This window comes from Apium graveolens, chromosome 2, assembly GCF_009905375.1.
Source record: "Apium graveolens cultivar Ventura chromosome 2, ASM990537v1, whole genome shotgun sequence".
Classification (NCBI taxonomy): domain Eukaryota; kingdom Viridiplantae; phylum Streptophyta; class Magnoliopsida; order Apiales; family Apiaceae; genus Apium; species Apium graveolens.
The window spans coordinates 24,868,239-24,881,524 of NC_133648.1; the positions used below are offsets into that span (position 1 = coordinate 24,868,239).

General features: G+C 32.8%; 3 protein-coding genes across 3 annotated transcripts; 2 read left to right on the forward strand and 1 right to left on the reverse strand.

The window, feature by feature from the left end:
* Positions 1-987: 987 nt before the first annotated feature.
* On the reverse strand, positions 988-2,082 carry LOC141686873 (uncharacterized). The gene has a single exon (XM_074491969.1). It carries the CDS (start codon positions 2,080-2,082, stop codon positions 988-990), a length of 1,095 nt encoding a protein of 364 aa, XP_074348070.1.
* A 1,647-nt stretch (positions 2,083-3,729) lies between these two features.
* LOC141707139 (GCN5-related N-acetyltransferase 4, chloroplastic) lies at positions 3,730-7,194 on the forward strand. The gene is made up of 3 exons (XM_074510155.1): positions 3,730-3,983; positions 5,108-5,504; positions 6,647-7,194. The coding sequence occupies exons 1-3, from the start codon at positions 3,872-3,874 to the stop codon at positions 6,921-6,923; spliced, it is 786 nt and encodes a 261-aa protein (XP_074366256.1). The 5' UTR covers positions 3,730-3,871; the 3' UTR covers positions 6,924-7,194.
* A 2,109-nt stretch (positions 7,195-9,303) lies between these two features.
* Positions 9,304-12,490, forward strand: LOC141707140 (ubiquitin-like protein 5). Its single transcript, XM_074510156.1, has 2 exons — positions 9,304-9,630; positions 12,249-12,490. The coding sequence occupies exon 1, from the start codon at positions 9,387-9,389 to the stop codon at positions 9,606-9,608; it is 222 nt and encodes a 73-aa protein (XP_074366257.1). The 5' UTR covers positions 9,304-9,386; the 3' UTR covers positions 9,609-9,630; positions 12,249-12,490.
* Positions 12,491-13,286: the final 796 nt, after the last annotated feature.

The window sequence follows — 13,286 nt, forward strand, 5'->3', positions numbered from 1 at the left end:
GTATTGATTGTAAGGAATTGGGGTTGTGGTTTAGTGTTATTTATTTGATTTATTCGGTTAAATCGATTGTAATGAATCCCTGTTTATTTGATTGTTTATGTCCTTATCGGCTTCGATCGTTGATTTAGTGTACTTTTATTCGATTGTTGTATATTCGATTGTTGTTTTAGTTTATTCGATTGTTGGTTAGTGTAATCGGATGATGCCCTGTGATTATTTGAGTGTATTCGATTGTAAGGAATTGGTGTTGTGATGTTATAATGACTTGGTATATTTGATTGTAAGGAATTGGTGCTGTGATGTTATAATGACTTGGTATATTTGATTGTTTATGTGTTTGATTGTTAAACCATCTGTGATTGTAATTACTTGGTGTTATGGTATACTCCAGTGTTCATCCCCCTATTTGTTGTAATTACTTGGTATTGTGATTTAGTGTATGTGATCGATAATGATAGTTCTTATTGCCGAGAAAAATTACTGCCCTTATGTGCCATGAGCAACCAAATTACTGGTGGCTTGTGTGTGCTTAATGGTCGTGGAGGTTGTCGATGATGCTTGGGGACATTCTGAGATCAAATATTTATATATATATATGTTGTGCTTAAAACTAAGCTTACTTTTAATACAACCACTGCTTAAAACTAAGCTTACTTGTAGCACTAATACTGCAAAATAATGCTTACATGTCCCCAATTAATCTGTTGAATTCGATGCTCTGTTTGGTCCATGTATATAATTCCATGCCTCGTGAACAGCCCACATTGGTGCAGTGACTTGCACTGGTAGTTTCCCCTCAGCTGCTAATTTTTTCTTGTTAACATGAGGCACAAGGTAATCATTCGAGCCTTTTACTTTCAGCACTTCATTCATGACATATTGATATGATAACCATACATTTGCTAGTGTCCTTGCATCTAGTTCATAGAATGCTTGATGTACTGCATCCAACATATCATCGACATCTTTTGGTATTTTCTTGTGCATTTAAGACTGAATGCTTCTAAAAAAACCCAAGTCCTGAATATTTAAATCTTGACTGTTTGGAGGTTGTTGCACCAGAATGAATGTAAATTCCCTTTGTTGATAAACTTGTTGCCCCTCTGGGTCTTCTTGGCATATGTGTGTCCTTGCGTTGTCTTGCTGTATGTATATAGTTTTATGACCTTCACTTGTTGGCCATTTCTGAATGATTGCTGGTATAATATCATTGATTAACATGTTCCTTGTTTCTTTTTTCCCCACTGATTCAACTATCTTGGTGATAACTGTCCCCTTTGCTCTGTATTTGGATGCCCTCTTGGCTGGTTCTTGGTAAGTGAATGGGAAGATGCCTATCTTCCCATCAAAGATACACTCATTTTCTGCATTATATCTTGGTCTTGCTACAGCTGCTGTGAACATAACTTTAGGTATGAATTTGCTTGACTTGGCTGCCCTGTATTTTCCTTTTTCATTTCTTTCCAGGTAAACCCTCTGTGATTTTTTGCTTAGATAAAACCACTTCTCATCAATGTGTATGAAGCTGAACATGGGATAATATTGTCTCTTTGTTGTTGGTGTGTCTCCCTTTAGCAAATTTAGAACCCATTTAACCCTTTGAAATAGATTTGCCTCTTTCAAAACAGGATGTAAAGGGTTTGTGTGAGGTTTAATGAGTCCCCTCTTTATCATTCTGTTTGCTGTAGTTGAAGAAACTTTCAATTGTACTGCCAAGTCTCTTATGCATGCTTTGTCCCCCATGTTTATCTCAGTTATTGCATTAGGTTGCACCTGTATTCTTTTTCTCCCTGAGTTATGACCCTTTATTGACATGTTGTATGGCTCACTTGCTGCCTTTTGCCTCCTTGTAGTTCTCCATATTGTGTTGATTGTTCTCCTTGATACATTGAACAGATTTGCCACTTCTTGAACTGCACCATGCTTCAATTTCCCCTCTATCTGATTGTTCAGAAGCCACATTACTACTTGCATCCTTAAATCACAGCTGAGCTTTGCCCTCCTTCTGTGATGATGATTTTTCAGTTCTTTTGTGTCTTCTTCTGCTGGTTCATTCAAATCAAAAGGGAAACTATAACTCATTTCTGAATAGAGGGGGGTAAAACAATGATGCAATCTGATGTTTCTTTTCCAATTTATACTTGTAAATTTTGATTGTAATTTGTGTGTATGTAATGCTGCAATCTGATTGGTTGCTTTCATAATTAGGCGGGAATATTTGTTAATATTTCCCACTATTTTTTGAAAATTTTCATGTAAAACAATTGTTTAAACCACTTGCATTTTTTAATTACCACTCACTGATTGTTTCTTAAAACATGTGTCATTCACAATATGGGCAATGTATTAAGGTACAGAGGGAGTATTAAATTGAGTATCAAAATTTGGTCTTAAATGGAGTGACATTGGTAACTTGAAAATTTGAAATAATATTATTGGTGAAATTTGTGTGAATGAAAGAGGTTCAATATTATTAATTAATTTGTAGTAAATTAGTAAATGACATGTGACATTTATGATCTTTTTTTATTATCAATTTGATACCTCTAAAATTATTCTTGATGATTTTTGCGCATTTTTACCTCAAGCCCAAACACAAAACCAAATCCACTCAATCAAAACATTATTTTTTATAATATTTCTACACTTTACCTAGCGTCACAAAATCAAATCCACTCAATCGAAAGCTCTCGCAAATTAGTTTTCTTTATTATAAAATGTTTTCTTCAAATTTAATCATAACAAATCTAATTTTGAAAATTAAATTAGTCAAATAATTTTCAAACTAAGTCAGACTAAGATATTTTTTTTAAAAAAAATCAAACAATTTTCAAAATATCATTATCTTATCAAATGTCCAATTTTGAAGATTTTATTTTTTAAAATAATGCTTAAGATCTAAATTAATACCGAAAATAAATTGCAAATTTCACGTGTTATTGTGTGCTTGATTACAAAACAATTAACAATACTGGTTTGTATTTACATACCACCTCTATCGTAAAATAAGAGTCGTTTTAATTTTGACACACATTTTAATGTGTTAATAAGGTACTTCGGCATCTTTTTTTTCAAATTTATTTTCCTAATTTAAAATTTAATATATTTTTTTATTCAGAAAAATAAAAGTTAGGAAAAACATAAGAAAATATTTTTTGTACATATTACAATGCGTGCCCATAGTCAAAACGATTCTTATTTCGAGACAAATATGGTAAATTTCATCAATAAAATCATTTCAATTTGTAAATCATCATCATCATGCAAGCATTACTCTATTTTTAAATTAAATAATTATATTCTTGTTCTATAAGAAAAATTCTCGGACCGGGTCTCCCCAAATCAATTTGGATTTTCATCCTTCGACACTTCCCAAAAAAACATAATTCTTTTTACTAATTTTTCTTTGTGTTATGTGAATAAATAAATTATCTCAATAATTTTACACATACAGAAGAGATCTTAGAATTTTATGTTATCACACTCATAGATTTTGTATTTCGAGCTCCGCCAAAAGAAAAAAAAAATCAAACTAACTCCTTTAGAAAAAAACTATTTTTTTTAAAAGGAAACGTTTATGATATTATAACCTTAACATTTTTTATGCTATTATATAATTTTTATTAAAAAAAAGCAATTAATATATTAGAATCATGAATTAGATATAAAAAAAGTTGTTTAAGAAAAAGATATAAAAAAAAGTGAGCCATATCTATAATTCAGCTGCTTCATTTTTTCTTCAACCCCTGTGGCCCTGTCAGAAAAAAGATGAAGAAACTACAACCCAACAAAAATAGAGTTAAACTGACACACACACTATATACTTATATATAAATCGAATCTTGGGAGTGAGGCTAAATTGAGGACTGAAATGCGGACGGTGGCGTTGGGAATTTCACTTACCAGTCTTTCTGTCAATTTTAATAACACCCCCACACCCACTTCTTCTCCTTGCAGATTCCCCTCTCATCTCTCCAGATCAGGTCTCTCTCTCTCTCTCCCCATCTCTCTCTCTCTCTCTGTCTCTCTCTCTCTCTCTCTCTCTCTCTCTCTCCCCCTTTCTCTCTCCATCTCTCTCCCCCCCCTCTTCCCATCTCCCTCTCTCTCTCTCTCTCCACACACACAATACCAGTTCTGTTAAAAATGATATATTGATTATCAAATATGTTTTATTGGGGGTATAGTTACGTTTCTTGTATATTTTATGATCAGTTAGTTGAATGTTTGTTCCGTGATTATATTTGATATTTGATATTTTGAGTGACCCTTGTTTTTAGTTTTGGCTTATTCTTTGTTTGTTTGTGGGTTTATGTTTATCTTTTAAGAATTGTCAACTGATTTGCCATCCACAAGTTTTTATAAACATCAAGGTTCTACAAGGGTACTTTTTTAGTGATTAGTGGAATTCATTTTTTTGATTCTGTTGTATATGGAGAAAACTTTGTAATTAGTTATCAGTTCATGTCAGTATGTCATGAGTTAACTACCCACAAGCATAAGTATGCAGTATATCCTAATTTATTTTCATAAAGGTTCGATTTTACAAATTTCGAGATGCTTTGTTTGAACATGATATACATGTAAGCACAATTTGGCGAGATGATCTTAATTTTCTATTATAGATAATATTTTATATGTTATGGTTCCTTTGATTTTCTGGGGTGGTGCGATTGTTGGTTGGTAGAAACCATACTTTGAGATAACAAACTTGAGGCTGAGCTGATAGTTTGGACACTGATGTATATACTTGTAGCAATGAAATCTAAAGATCATACAACTCTAATTTATTAAAGAATTGAACCTTAATCAGTTGCCAGCAATGTGCCTCTTATTAAATTTGCGTTTGCTAAGTTCTTTCAGTTGAGTATCTAGCAATAGTTAAAATTGAATTGTTCGAATAATCAAACTTTAAGGTTTCAAAGGCTTAATTTTTGAAATTAAGGATTCTGTACGTTAATGCGTGTAAACATCAGGTCCTAAATTGTTATTGAGCTTAAATCTAAACAACTTTTCTCTGATGTGTGCAACATAAAAGAACTTTCTTGCAATATTATGGCTTTTATGGGTGTAGAACCATCTCATCGGATCATTTTGTTTATGGTTATAGGGATATGCAAAGCCAGTCAAGTGGCGGAGTTATTCCCAACTCTATCACCTGAGATTGTTGTACGAGAGGCCAGATTAGAGGACTGCTGGGAAGTAGCAGAGACCCACTGTAGCTCTTTCTTCCCAGAGTACTCCTTTCCTTTAGATTTCGTCCTAAGGATTGATAGGTTGTTAGCTATGGTAATGGGATTCTCTGTACCTAATGGTTGTCAGAGAACCTGTTTAGTTGCTGTGACTGGCAGTTCTGATGAAGATACATTCTTCATTGGAAGTGAAGACCTCAAAATTGGCGGGTTTGATGGGAAATTTAGTCTAAATAAAGGGTATGTAACTGGAATATTAACTGTGGATACTGTCGCTGATTTTCTTCCCAGAAAGGGACCGCTCCGAAATAGAAGGTCAGTATATCTATCCACTTTCTGCATATATAACAAGGGCTCCCTCAAGACTGCAGTGCAACAATAAAGCTTTCATGTGAACCTACCATTAGTAGTTTCTGAATAAGATTATGTTGAGTTATGTTGATAATATCATAATACAAACCTTTTCCCCATCGATACAATGATAGTTTGGTATCTAGTACACTTTAAAAAGCCCTAGCAATAAAGCTTACTTAAACCTTGCTATTTAAGAGGATGTCAATTTCTTTATCTTTGTAATATAAGAAATATCCAACTATAATTTTATTAGTCATGCATTACTGTTTTAGCTTGAAATTACCAGCATACGTCACACTGAGTAGTTTGTTTGCTAATTTTGTAATCTGGTTTTGCAATTGCCTTCTTTAATGCACAGGGCGTAAAGTTGACTGAAAATGGAAATTTAACCTTGTTAGTATTAATAATTTGATTGGACTGTTGTCCATTTTGTGATACGTTCATCATGTTTGCCGTGATACTTAATTTCCCTTGAATTTACTATCCATGATGCAAACTTCTGCAACCATCATTACGTAAGCTAGATAATCACATAAATTTCTATTTGCTTAAATAACTTACATGCTTATGATGCATATAGAGCTCAATTATTTTTCACAATTGCAAATCAACTGTCTTTTTACATTCAGAATTTAATATTTCTTGCAGTCGAACATTTTAAATTTGCAGCTTAAGTAAGAATGATGATGATCTACTTTCAATAAACCCCACCAGTTTTCTTTTGCTTCTCTTCTAATAATGTATCCCTGTCTCGCTAGTAGGAGGTGCTAAACTGGTGTTTTGTTTTTAGTTTATAATTGTTTACTAAACAGTTATTAATATTTTTAAATATATGTCAAGTGGCGTAGAGAAAATATGTGAACTCTTTCACTTCACACACAAAAAATTTGTCTTTTTTGCTTAAAATTGCTATTGTTCTTTTCATATGACATACTCCTACTCTCCGCGATGGCATAGCATATTAAAATGAAGCGTGGTTCAAGTCTCATGATGAAGGGCACTTAATGTGAAAACACAACTCCAGTTCATATAATGTGCAACCATGCTGCTGATTTTCACCTTTAAAATGTTACGAAACTGAGACATAAATATTCTCTTCACAGAACTGGAGTTGCATATGTATCAAATGTTGCAGTTCGAGATAGATATCGAAGGAAGGGGATAGCTAAAAAGCTTATAGTCAAAGCAGAAGCTCTAGCGAAAAGCTGGGAATGTCGTGCCATTGCATTGCACTGTGACCTAAACAATCCAGGGGCAGTAAATTTGTACAAAGGTCAAGGTTTTAAAAGCATAAAAGTACCAGAAGGAGCGAAGTGGCCCCAACCTAAGACTGCACCAGATGTCCAATTCAACTTCATGATGAAGATTCTAAATGCCTAAAGCAATTATTAGTCATGATATATTGGTTATTGCCCTAAGGAAAACATTACTAAGAAAGTGAGGTAATCAAATGGTGTTTCCCACTTGCTTCTATGTGCATATGGGGCGTGTATATATATATTTTTAGGGAAATTCGAATATCTTATATTTTAGAGAAATTCAGATATCATGTTGACCGAATCATTTACAAATTTGTACTTCTGTATGTAGTTAATCATTTTCCTTGAATCTCAGGACAGGGATGCATATCAGTTAAATATTTTACTATGTATTCCCTTGTTTGTGTTATCGATGGCTTTTCTGATTCGATTTTTAGAAGTTGTCCATCGGAGTAGAGGAATGGTGAGGGGGGGGGGGGGATGCCATGTTTAGCAGGCATTCCCTACCTCTTTGTATCTGTATTTCTCTTCCTGTTAAATTCTTAAAGTTATGGAAATCGACATATTTACAACTATGAACACGACTCTAAATCGGGTAATTCTTTCTTGACAGGTAAAAACTTCCAACCCTGTGCATTGAATTCAATACATTGAATTCCAGTTTTGGACTTGAACAAGGAGTCACATTGGCATTGTAGGCTCCTATGGCCTAATGATAATATTTTTTTTCCCTTCTCTAAATTTCATTGAAAACATAGGTATACAAGTATATCTATGATCATCATCATCAACTAAAACAACAAACAGATGAAGTATTTCAATTTTTCAAGCTCGCTCATCAACTACAACAAATCAACCATAAATGTTATCTGACATTTTGACCTTTAAGAAGAAATTTAACATTACTTACATGAGTAAACTGAAAAAGACAAATAGACACCAAAACAATAATGAGATAATCCAGAATAACATAACATCACTCAATATCACTATATTTTAACAATTTTTTTATCTCTTGTTTTTGAATAAACATATCATTTTCATGATTATTAATGACAACAACATCTCGAGATTATTATAAAAACAACTTAGCAGCAATGACATTTAGAATGTGACTCTCTTCTTGTTATTAACGATTCATGAAAATGAATAGTGATAATCCATGTCGAATTGGCAATCACCGAGAAGTACTAGATTTTTAAACCCATCTATTTATGATCATTTTTATACATAATTAAATTTATGGATTTTTTTTTTACCTATCATTGTATATTTAGCAGGGAAGAAGAGAATTGCTAATCACAAAAATCCATTTAATCCATATATTTCACTCATATAAAATAATTATATTATTTATTAGCTTCACTATTTAAAAGATGACAAAATATCAAAATATCCATTTGGGGGCTAGTGACCAAAATAATGATTGACTCAATTATGGATTTTTTTTTACCTATCATTGTATATTTAGCAGGGAAGAAGAGAATTGCTAATCACAAAAATCCATTTTATCCATATATTTCACTCATATAAAATGATGATATTATTTATTAGCTTCACTATTTTTAAAAGATGACAAAAAATATGTTTTTCTGTGAAAAAACAAAATATCCATTTGGGGCTAGTGACCAAAATACCGATTGACGGGAATGTCCGCTCAAAATGACATATTCCACTTTTAAAATTTTAACAAAGAGCACGCATTTGAATGCGTTTCATTTTTTGTTTTTTTACACGTCATGCGCATGAGGTTAAATATTTAGCATGCATAGCATGTGCATTTTTTGTAAAAAAAATCAAAGATGAATACGCATTCATGAAATGTGTATTTCGTGGGAAATTTGGGCGGACACTCCCGCCAATTAGTATTTTGGACAGTTTAACCCCAAAAAGAGTTTATTTTGTGCATTATTTCTTTTGATATCCTTTTTAAACAATTGAAGATAATTTCTACCGGTTTAAAATTCACACTAGCCTACCAGGTACATAATTAAAATCTGAAATTCCATCAAAATTCAATTTTGTAAAAGTAAAATGAAATTTTATTTTATTTTTATCGTTCTCTTTATAAGATTATTCAAAAAAAATATTGTTATTTAAAAAGTAGGGGGTTTTCAAAAATATTAATATTGTAGAATGTATTTTAAAAAATACGATCCACGACACTTGCAATCTTGTATTCAATTTCGAGCAAATTCCTCTACAACATTTGTAACCTCGTGTGCAACTTCGAACAATATCATCTGCACCCTTATATGCAATAAAATATGTAAATAAGTTAAAAAACATATCTATTTTTGATAAATTCCCAAAAAAGTATTTGCAATTTTAGAAATAATTTATGTAAAAACTTCTTTTTAATTAGGAAAAATGTGTAAAGCCCAATACAAAAGACTATAACAAATCCTACATTCATCAAACAAGCCCAAACATCTATCATCAAAAGCCCGGTCCAAACCGGGCGGTCGGCGCTTGTTTTGCTTATATAAACCCACGCGCACACCCAGCTTAACCAATACGCTAGTGAGAGAAACAAAACAATAACAAAAAAACATTCTATCCATTCTAGAGAGAGAAAGTAAAGATGATTGAGGTGGTGTTGAACGACCGTCTTGGCAAGAAGGTTCGCGTCAAGTGCAACGATGATGACACAATTGGCGATCTAAAGAAGCTGGTTGCTGCACAAACTGGGACACGCGCTGAGAAGATACGTATCCAAAAGTGGTATAATATTTACAAGGATCATATTACTCTTCGTGACTATGAGATTCATGATGGAATGGGTCTCGAGCTTTACTACAATTAGACCGGCCCATCTTGTTTATCGGGTATGTTGTTGATTGTCTTTTCTTTGTGTTTGAATTTTTGAATTGGTGTTTTTTAGGGTTTTGTGAATTGGGTTTTGTTCAATTTGAGTTTGATGAATTGGGTTGTGTTTGAATTTGAGTTTAGTGAATTGGGTATTTTTTAGAGAATTATGTTATGTTTACGGATGATTTTCGACTTTTGTGTATTGTTATTTGTTGGTTTTATTACTGTTGTTGTACTGTTAAAGAATTAAGCCTCGGTGTTGCGAAAACATGTTACATGTGAGTGGATTAGGTGAGGGCCGTTTACTCTTTTGAAGGACTTGGATTGCTTAAAAAAGGGGAGATACTTTTAGGCCAACAAACATATGATGAACAACTTGTTGAATAGGTGTGTTGATGTAGGAACAGAACCCCTGGTTTATTCCCACGTGTATTACTCGTTAATTCCCGATATTCAATAGTTGTTAATTTTGTTCGGGAGGAGGGATCTGATTAACTTTCTATGGTTTTGGAAGGGATATCTTTGTTTTCATGATGTGTTGTATTTAGGTGTGCAAACCCCTTTAGCTTGTATAAAGTCTTTTCTTGTTTAATGTTATTTCTTTATTGTTATTTCTGGATTATTAGTATTTTTAATAAATTTAATTGCAAGGAACAATTCATGGTTGATGGTTATGCTCTAGCTATATGCAATTTTCTGAAAGTCAAGAAGTTGGTATCACTTTATTTTCCTTATGTGTTGTCAATTTGTCAGAGACTAACTAGAGAGTTTGGCTTACCCTTTGTCAAATATTGATATATTGTGGCGCATGTTTCGAGCTCTACGTAGTAGTCTATTGACATTAGGGTTCACTTTGGGTGGTCTACTCTATGCTATAGTGAGCCCCGGTGGGGATATTAGTGTTTAAAGTATAGTACTGTTCTGTGGCAGTGTCATTCCTTTTTTGGGCACGTTGTGCGCCTTTTTGCACTTGCTCAACACATTATTAGTTATTTGGTTCTCTTGACCATCAGCTTTTTTAAAAATATTTTTGAGATTCTCAACATATTTAAAAACTTTCCTGCCCCCGTTATCTTTTTTTAAATCATTAATTCGTTCATGTCTGATTTCATTTTGTTTCTGTGATTTTTTCACTCTTATCGTTCCTCACATTAACCTTTACATCTAGACTCTAAGTTAACATTTTACAAGTGTAAACATCTATTCACAAGTACCCATTTGTGAGAATGGTCTGTGTTTGTAAGTGTGGGTTTGAGCTGAATCCTTAATAAGTAACATAACAAAATTGAAAGTAAATAATTTCAACTTGTCTAACTTAAACAAAAAGATTGTGTAATAGCTTTTACAGATTATATAGGTTGTTCAGATTTGACTATGTTGTGGAATGAGCTTTAAGCTTGGAGTGACTCATTTGTGTGTTTTTGAGAGAAGGGTAGGGGAGGGTACAGGGTACTGCTTCAATAGCCAGGAACAGTAGATACAACTCTACAAGTATTATGACTTTCTTAGACATTCATCTGAAAGATAAAAGGTTGAGATTTAGAACAGGAATCACAATTTATCTTATAATTGAATCTGTGTAATTATCATGGGGTAAATGAATTAAAACGTGCCTTATAATATTATTCTGTTATGCTAATCAAGTTCTTTGAACTATAAATTTTTTTGAACTACATCCTCAGTTTTTTGTGTACCTTGTTGTCGCTGATGTGCTGCATATCTGTGATTTGCATGTGCCCCCAAAAAATATTAGAACTCTGGAATTGAAATTCTGTGGTGTCTTCAATTCACCCTTTTGTGCACTTGTGCCTATTATAACCAGTTGAAGAAATATTGGTATGAATCTTAAAATAATGACTAATCAATTCCAGTATTCACAAGAAACTGCACTGAACAGCTGTGCTAGACCTGAGTACAAATATTCTGAAAAACTACGTATACAAAAACCCAAGAAGAAAGAGCAAATTAATTGAAGTTACATGTTCATGAAAGACGCGCCACATGTTGAAAGTACACCACAATGATAGTCATAATTAGATATTATTTTAAGCTTTATTGCCTAACTTCTTAACCAGGCGTTGGAGGAACTTTCAGCCTTTCCTGTCGATACTTATTAACCATAACTAAATCCACCATTAGCGAGCAAAAAAAATTGTCAATACATGTCAATAATTTGTTTATACAGTACTATGGTTGCAAAGCCTAGATTGAAGTGTATGTGAGTGTCTATAGAGGGAGCGAAAGAGTGAATTGAAGTTTAGGAGTTAAAGTGGTTTGATGTCGTCTAGACTTGATTTAAAAAAGAGAGATAATAGGGGGATATAAATATTAGATGAAATTCTATTTGGAGTGTAGTAACTAATTAGTGGTTTAACAAATAAACATCTTAATTCTCATTTCTACCCGACGTTGAACAACCCTATGTATTAGTCACAGACGTTTTCCTTTTAAAACTGATTTGCATTGGTAAACAGCCGGGGTTGTGTTTTCTTTTTACATTGTACCCATGACTAATGTCGGGTTTTTTTCCCATATTTTGATTTCTTATGTATATATACTAACATTACATTGTCTGTATTATGCAATTTTTAGCGTCTTGAGTTGCAAACTAAACTTCTGAAATGCTTTCTTCTAGGTTGGACGGTCCAACATCTATGGTTGAGAGGAAAAGGCAGGGCTGCTGTTCTTGGCTAGTGATGTGTTACTTGATGGTCTCTATGTTATATATATGTGTTGGTACAGATAAAACCCCTAATATGGGCTTGTGACGTCAACTTGGTTATGTTTCCTACTATAATGGCAATTTGTGTCTTGATAATATAATTGTGTTTAAATCCTTTGTGATTGTAAGCCACTTAATATATTGTATTTGACTCATCTCTCATGTCTTCTTGCTTGTGCTTTTACATGCCATGCTCACTCATAAACAGGGTGATTGCTTTTATTCTCTGCAATCTGGTTTTCAGCCATGTTGGTGTGAACTGAGGGAGTTGTTCATTGTTTTTACTACTAAAAAAGCCCTCAACACCACTACACATTATACTTGCACAATGACCGTGATGGTTGATTTATTGTTTATAATTAAAGAGAAAGGTTCGGTCGAACAGAATTTTTATCATTGCTTGTGCAAGAAATTGAATAACTTCGGCAATTTTACAAAATCCGAGCGACTTCTTTTTCTTCCAATTGGAACCTCCCGAGAGGGGTCTTTTAGGTATCAAGAAATGTTGAAAAAATAAATCTTTAACATATTTATGGAGACAAAGAAAAAAAAAGCTTGAAATAATCTTAAATAATATATCAAAATATGAAAAAGAGGGCAGAAGTGCGTATATAGAAATAAATAAGATCTTTAATTTTTCTTTTTGGTAATATGGAAATAGATTGTAGGGAGGGAGAGCACTTGTTATTTTTTGGGTTAGCAACAGGAGTAATATTTTTCACTTAACAAAGTCAAGTATTTCCACATTTGTTTATTTGTATTTGTATATTCTACGTAATTTTCATAAGAATAAATGGTTATAATATTTGTGTACTAATTATATTTGTTTTATCAAATTTTGATATCTAGTTATGTTTTTTGATTAGCTAAAGATGCATACAAAAAGGAATAAATTACAGAAGTGCTATAATTTTATTATGTATAAAATGTGAAATTGGAAATTTTATTGGT

What these genes read in the sequence shown, in the direction of transcription:
- LOC141686873 (XM_074491969.1), bottom strand. Translation starts at nt 2,082, where the DNA reads ATGAGTTATAGTTTCCCTTTTGATTTGAATGAACCAGCAGAAGAAGAC.
- LOC141707139 (XM_074510155.1), top strand. Translation starts at nt 3,872, where the DNA reads ATGCGGACGGTGGCGTTGGGAATTTCACTTACCAGTCTTTCTGTCAAT. An exon ending in CTCTCATCTCTCCAGATCAG is followed by an intron (nt 3,984 to 5,107) that starts GTCTCTCTCTCT and finishes TTATGGTTATAG; the next exon opens with GGATATGCAAAGCCAGTCAA. An exon ending in GGACCGCTCCGAAATAGAAG is followed by an intron (nt 5,505 to 6,646) that starts GTCAGTATATCT and finishes TTCTCTTCACAG; the next exon opens with AACTGGAGTTGCATATGTAT.
- LOC141707140 (XM_074510156.1), top strand. Translation starts at nt 9,387, where the DNA reads ATGATTGAGGTGGTGTTGAACGACCGTCTTGGCAAGAAGGTTCGCGTC.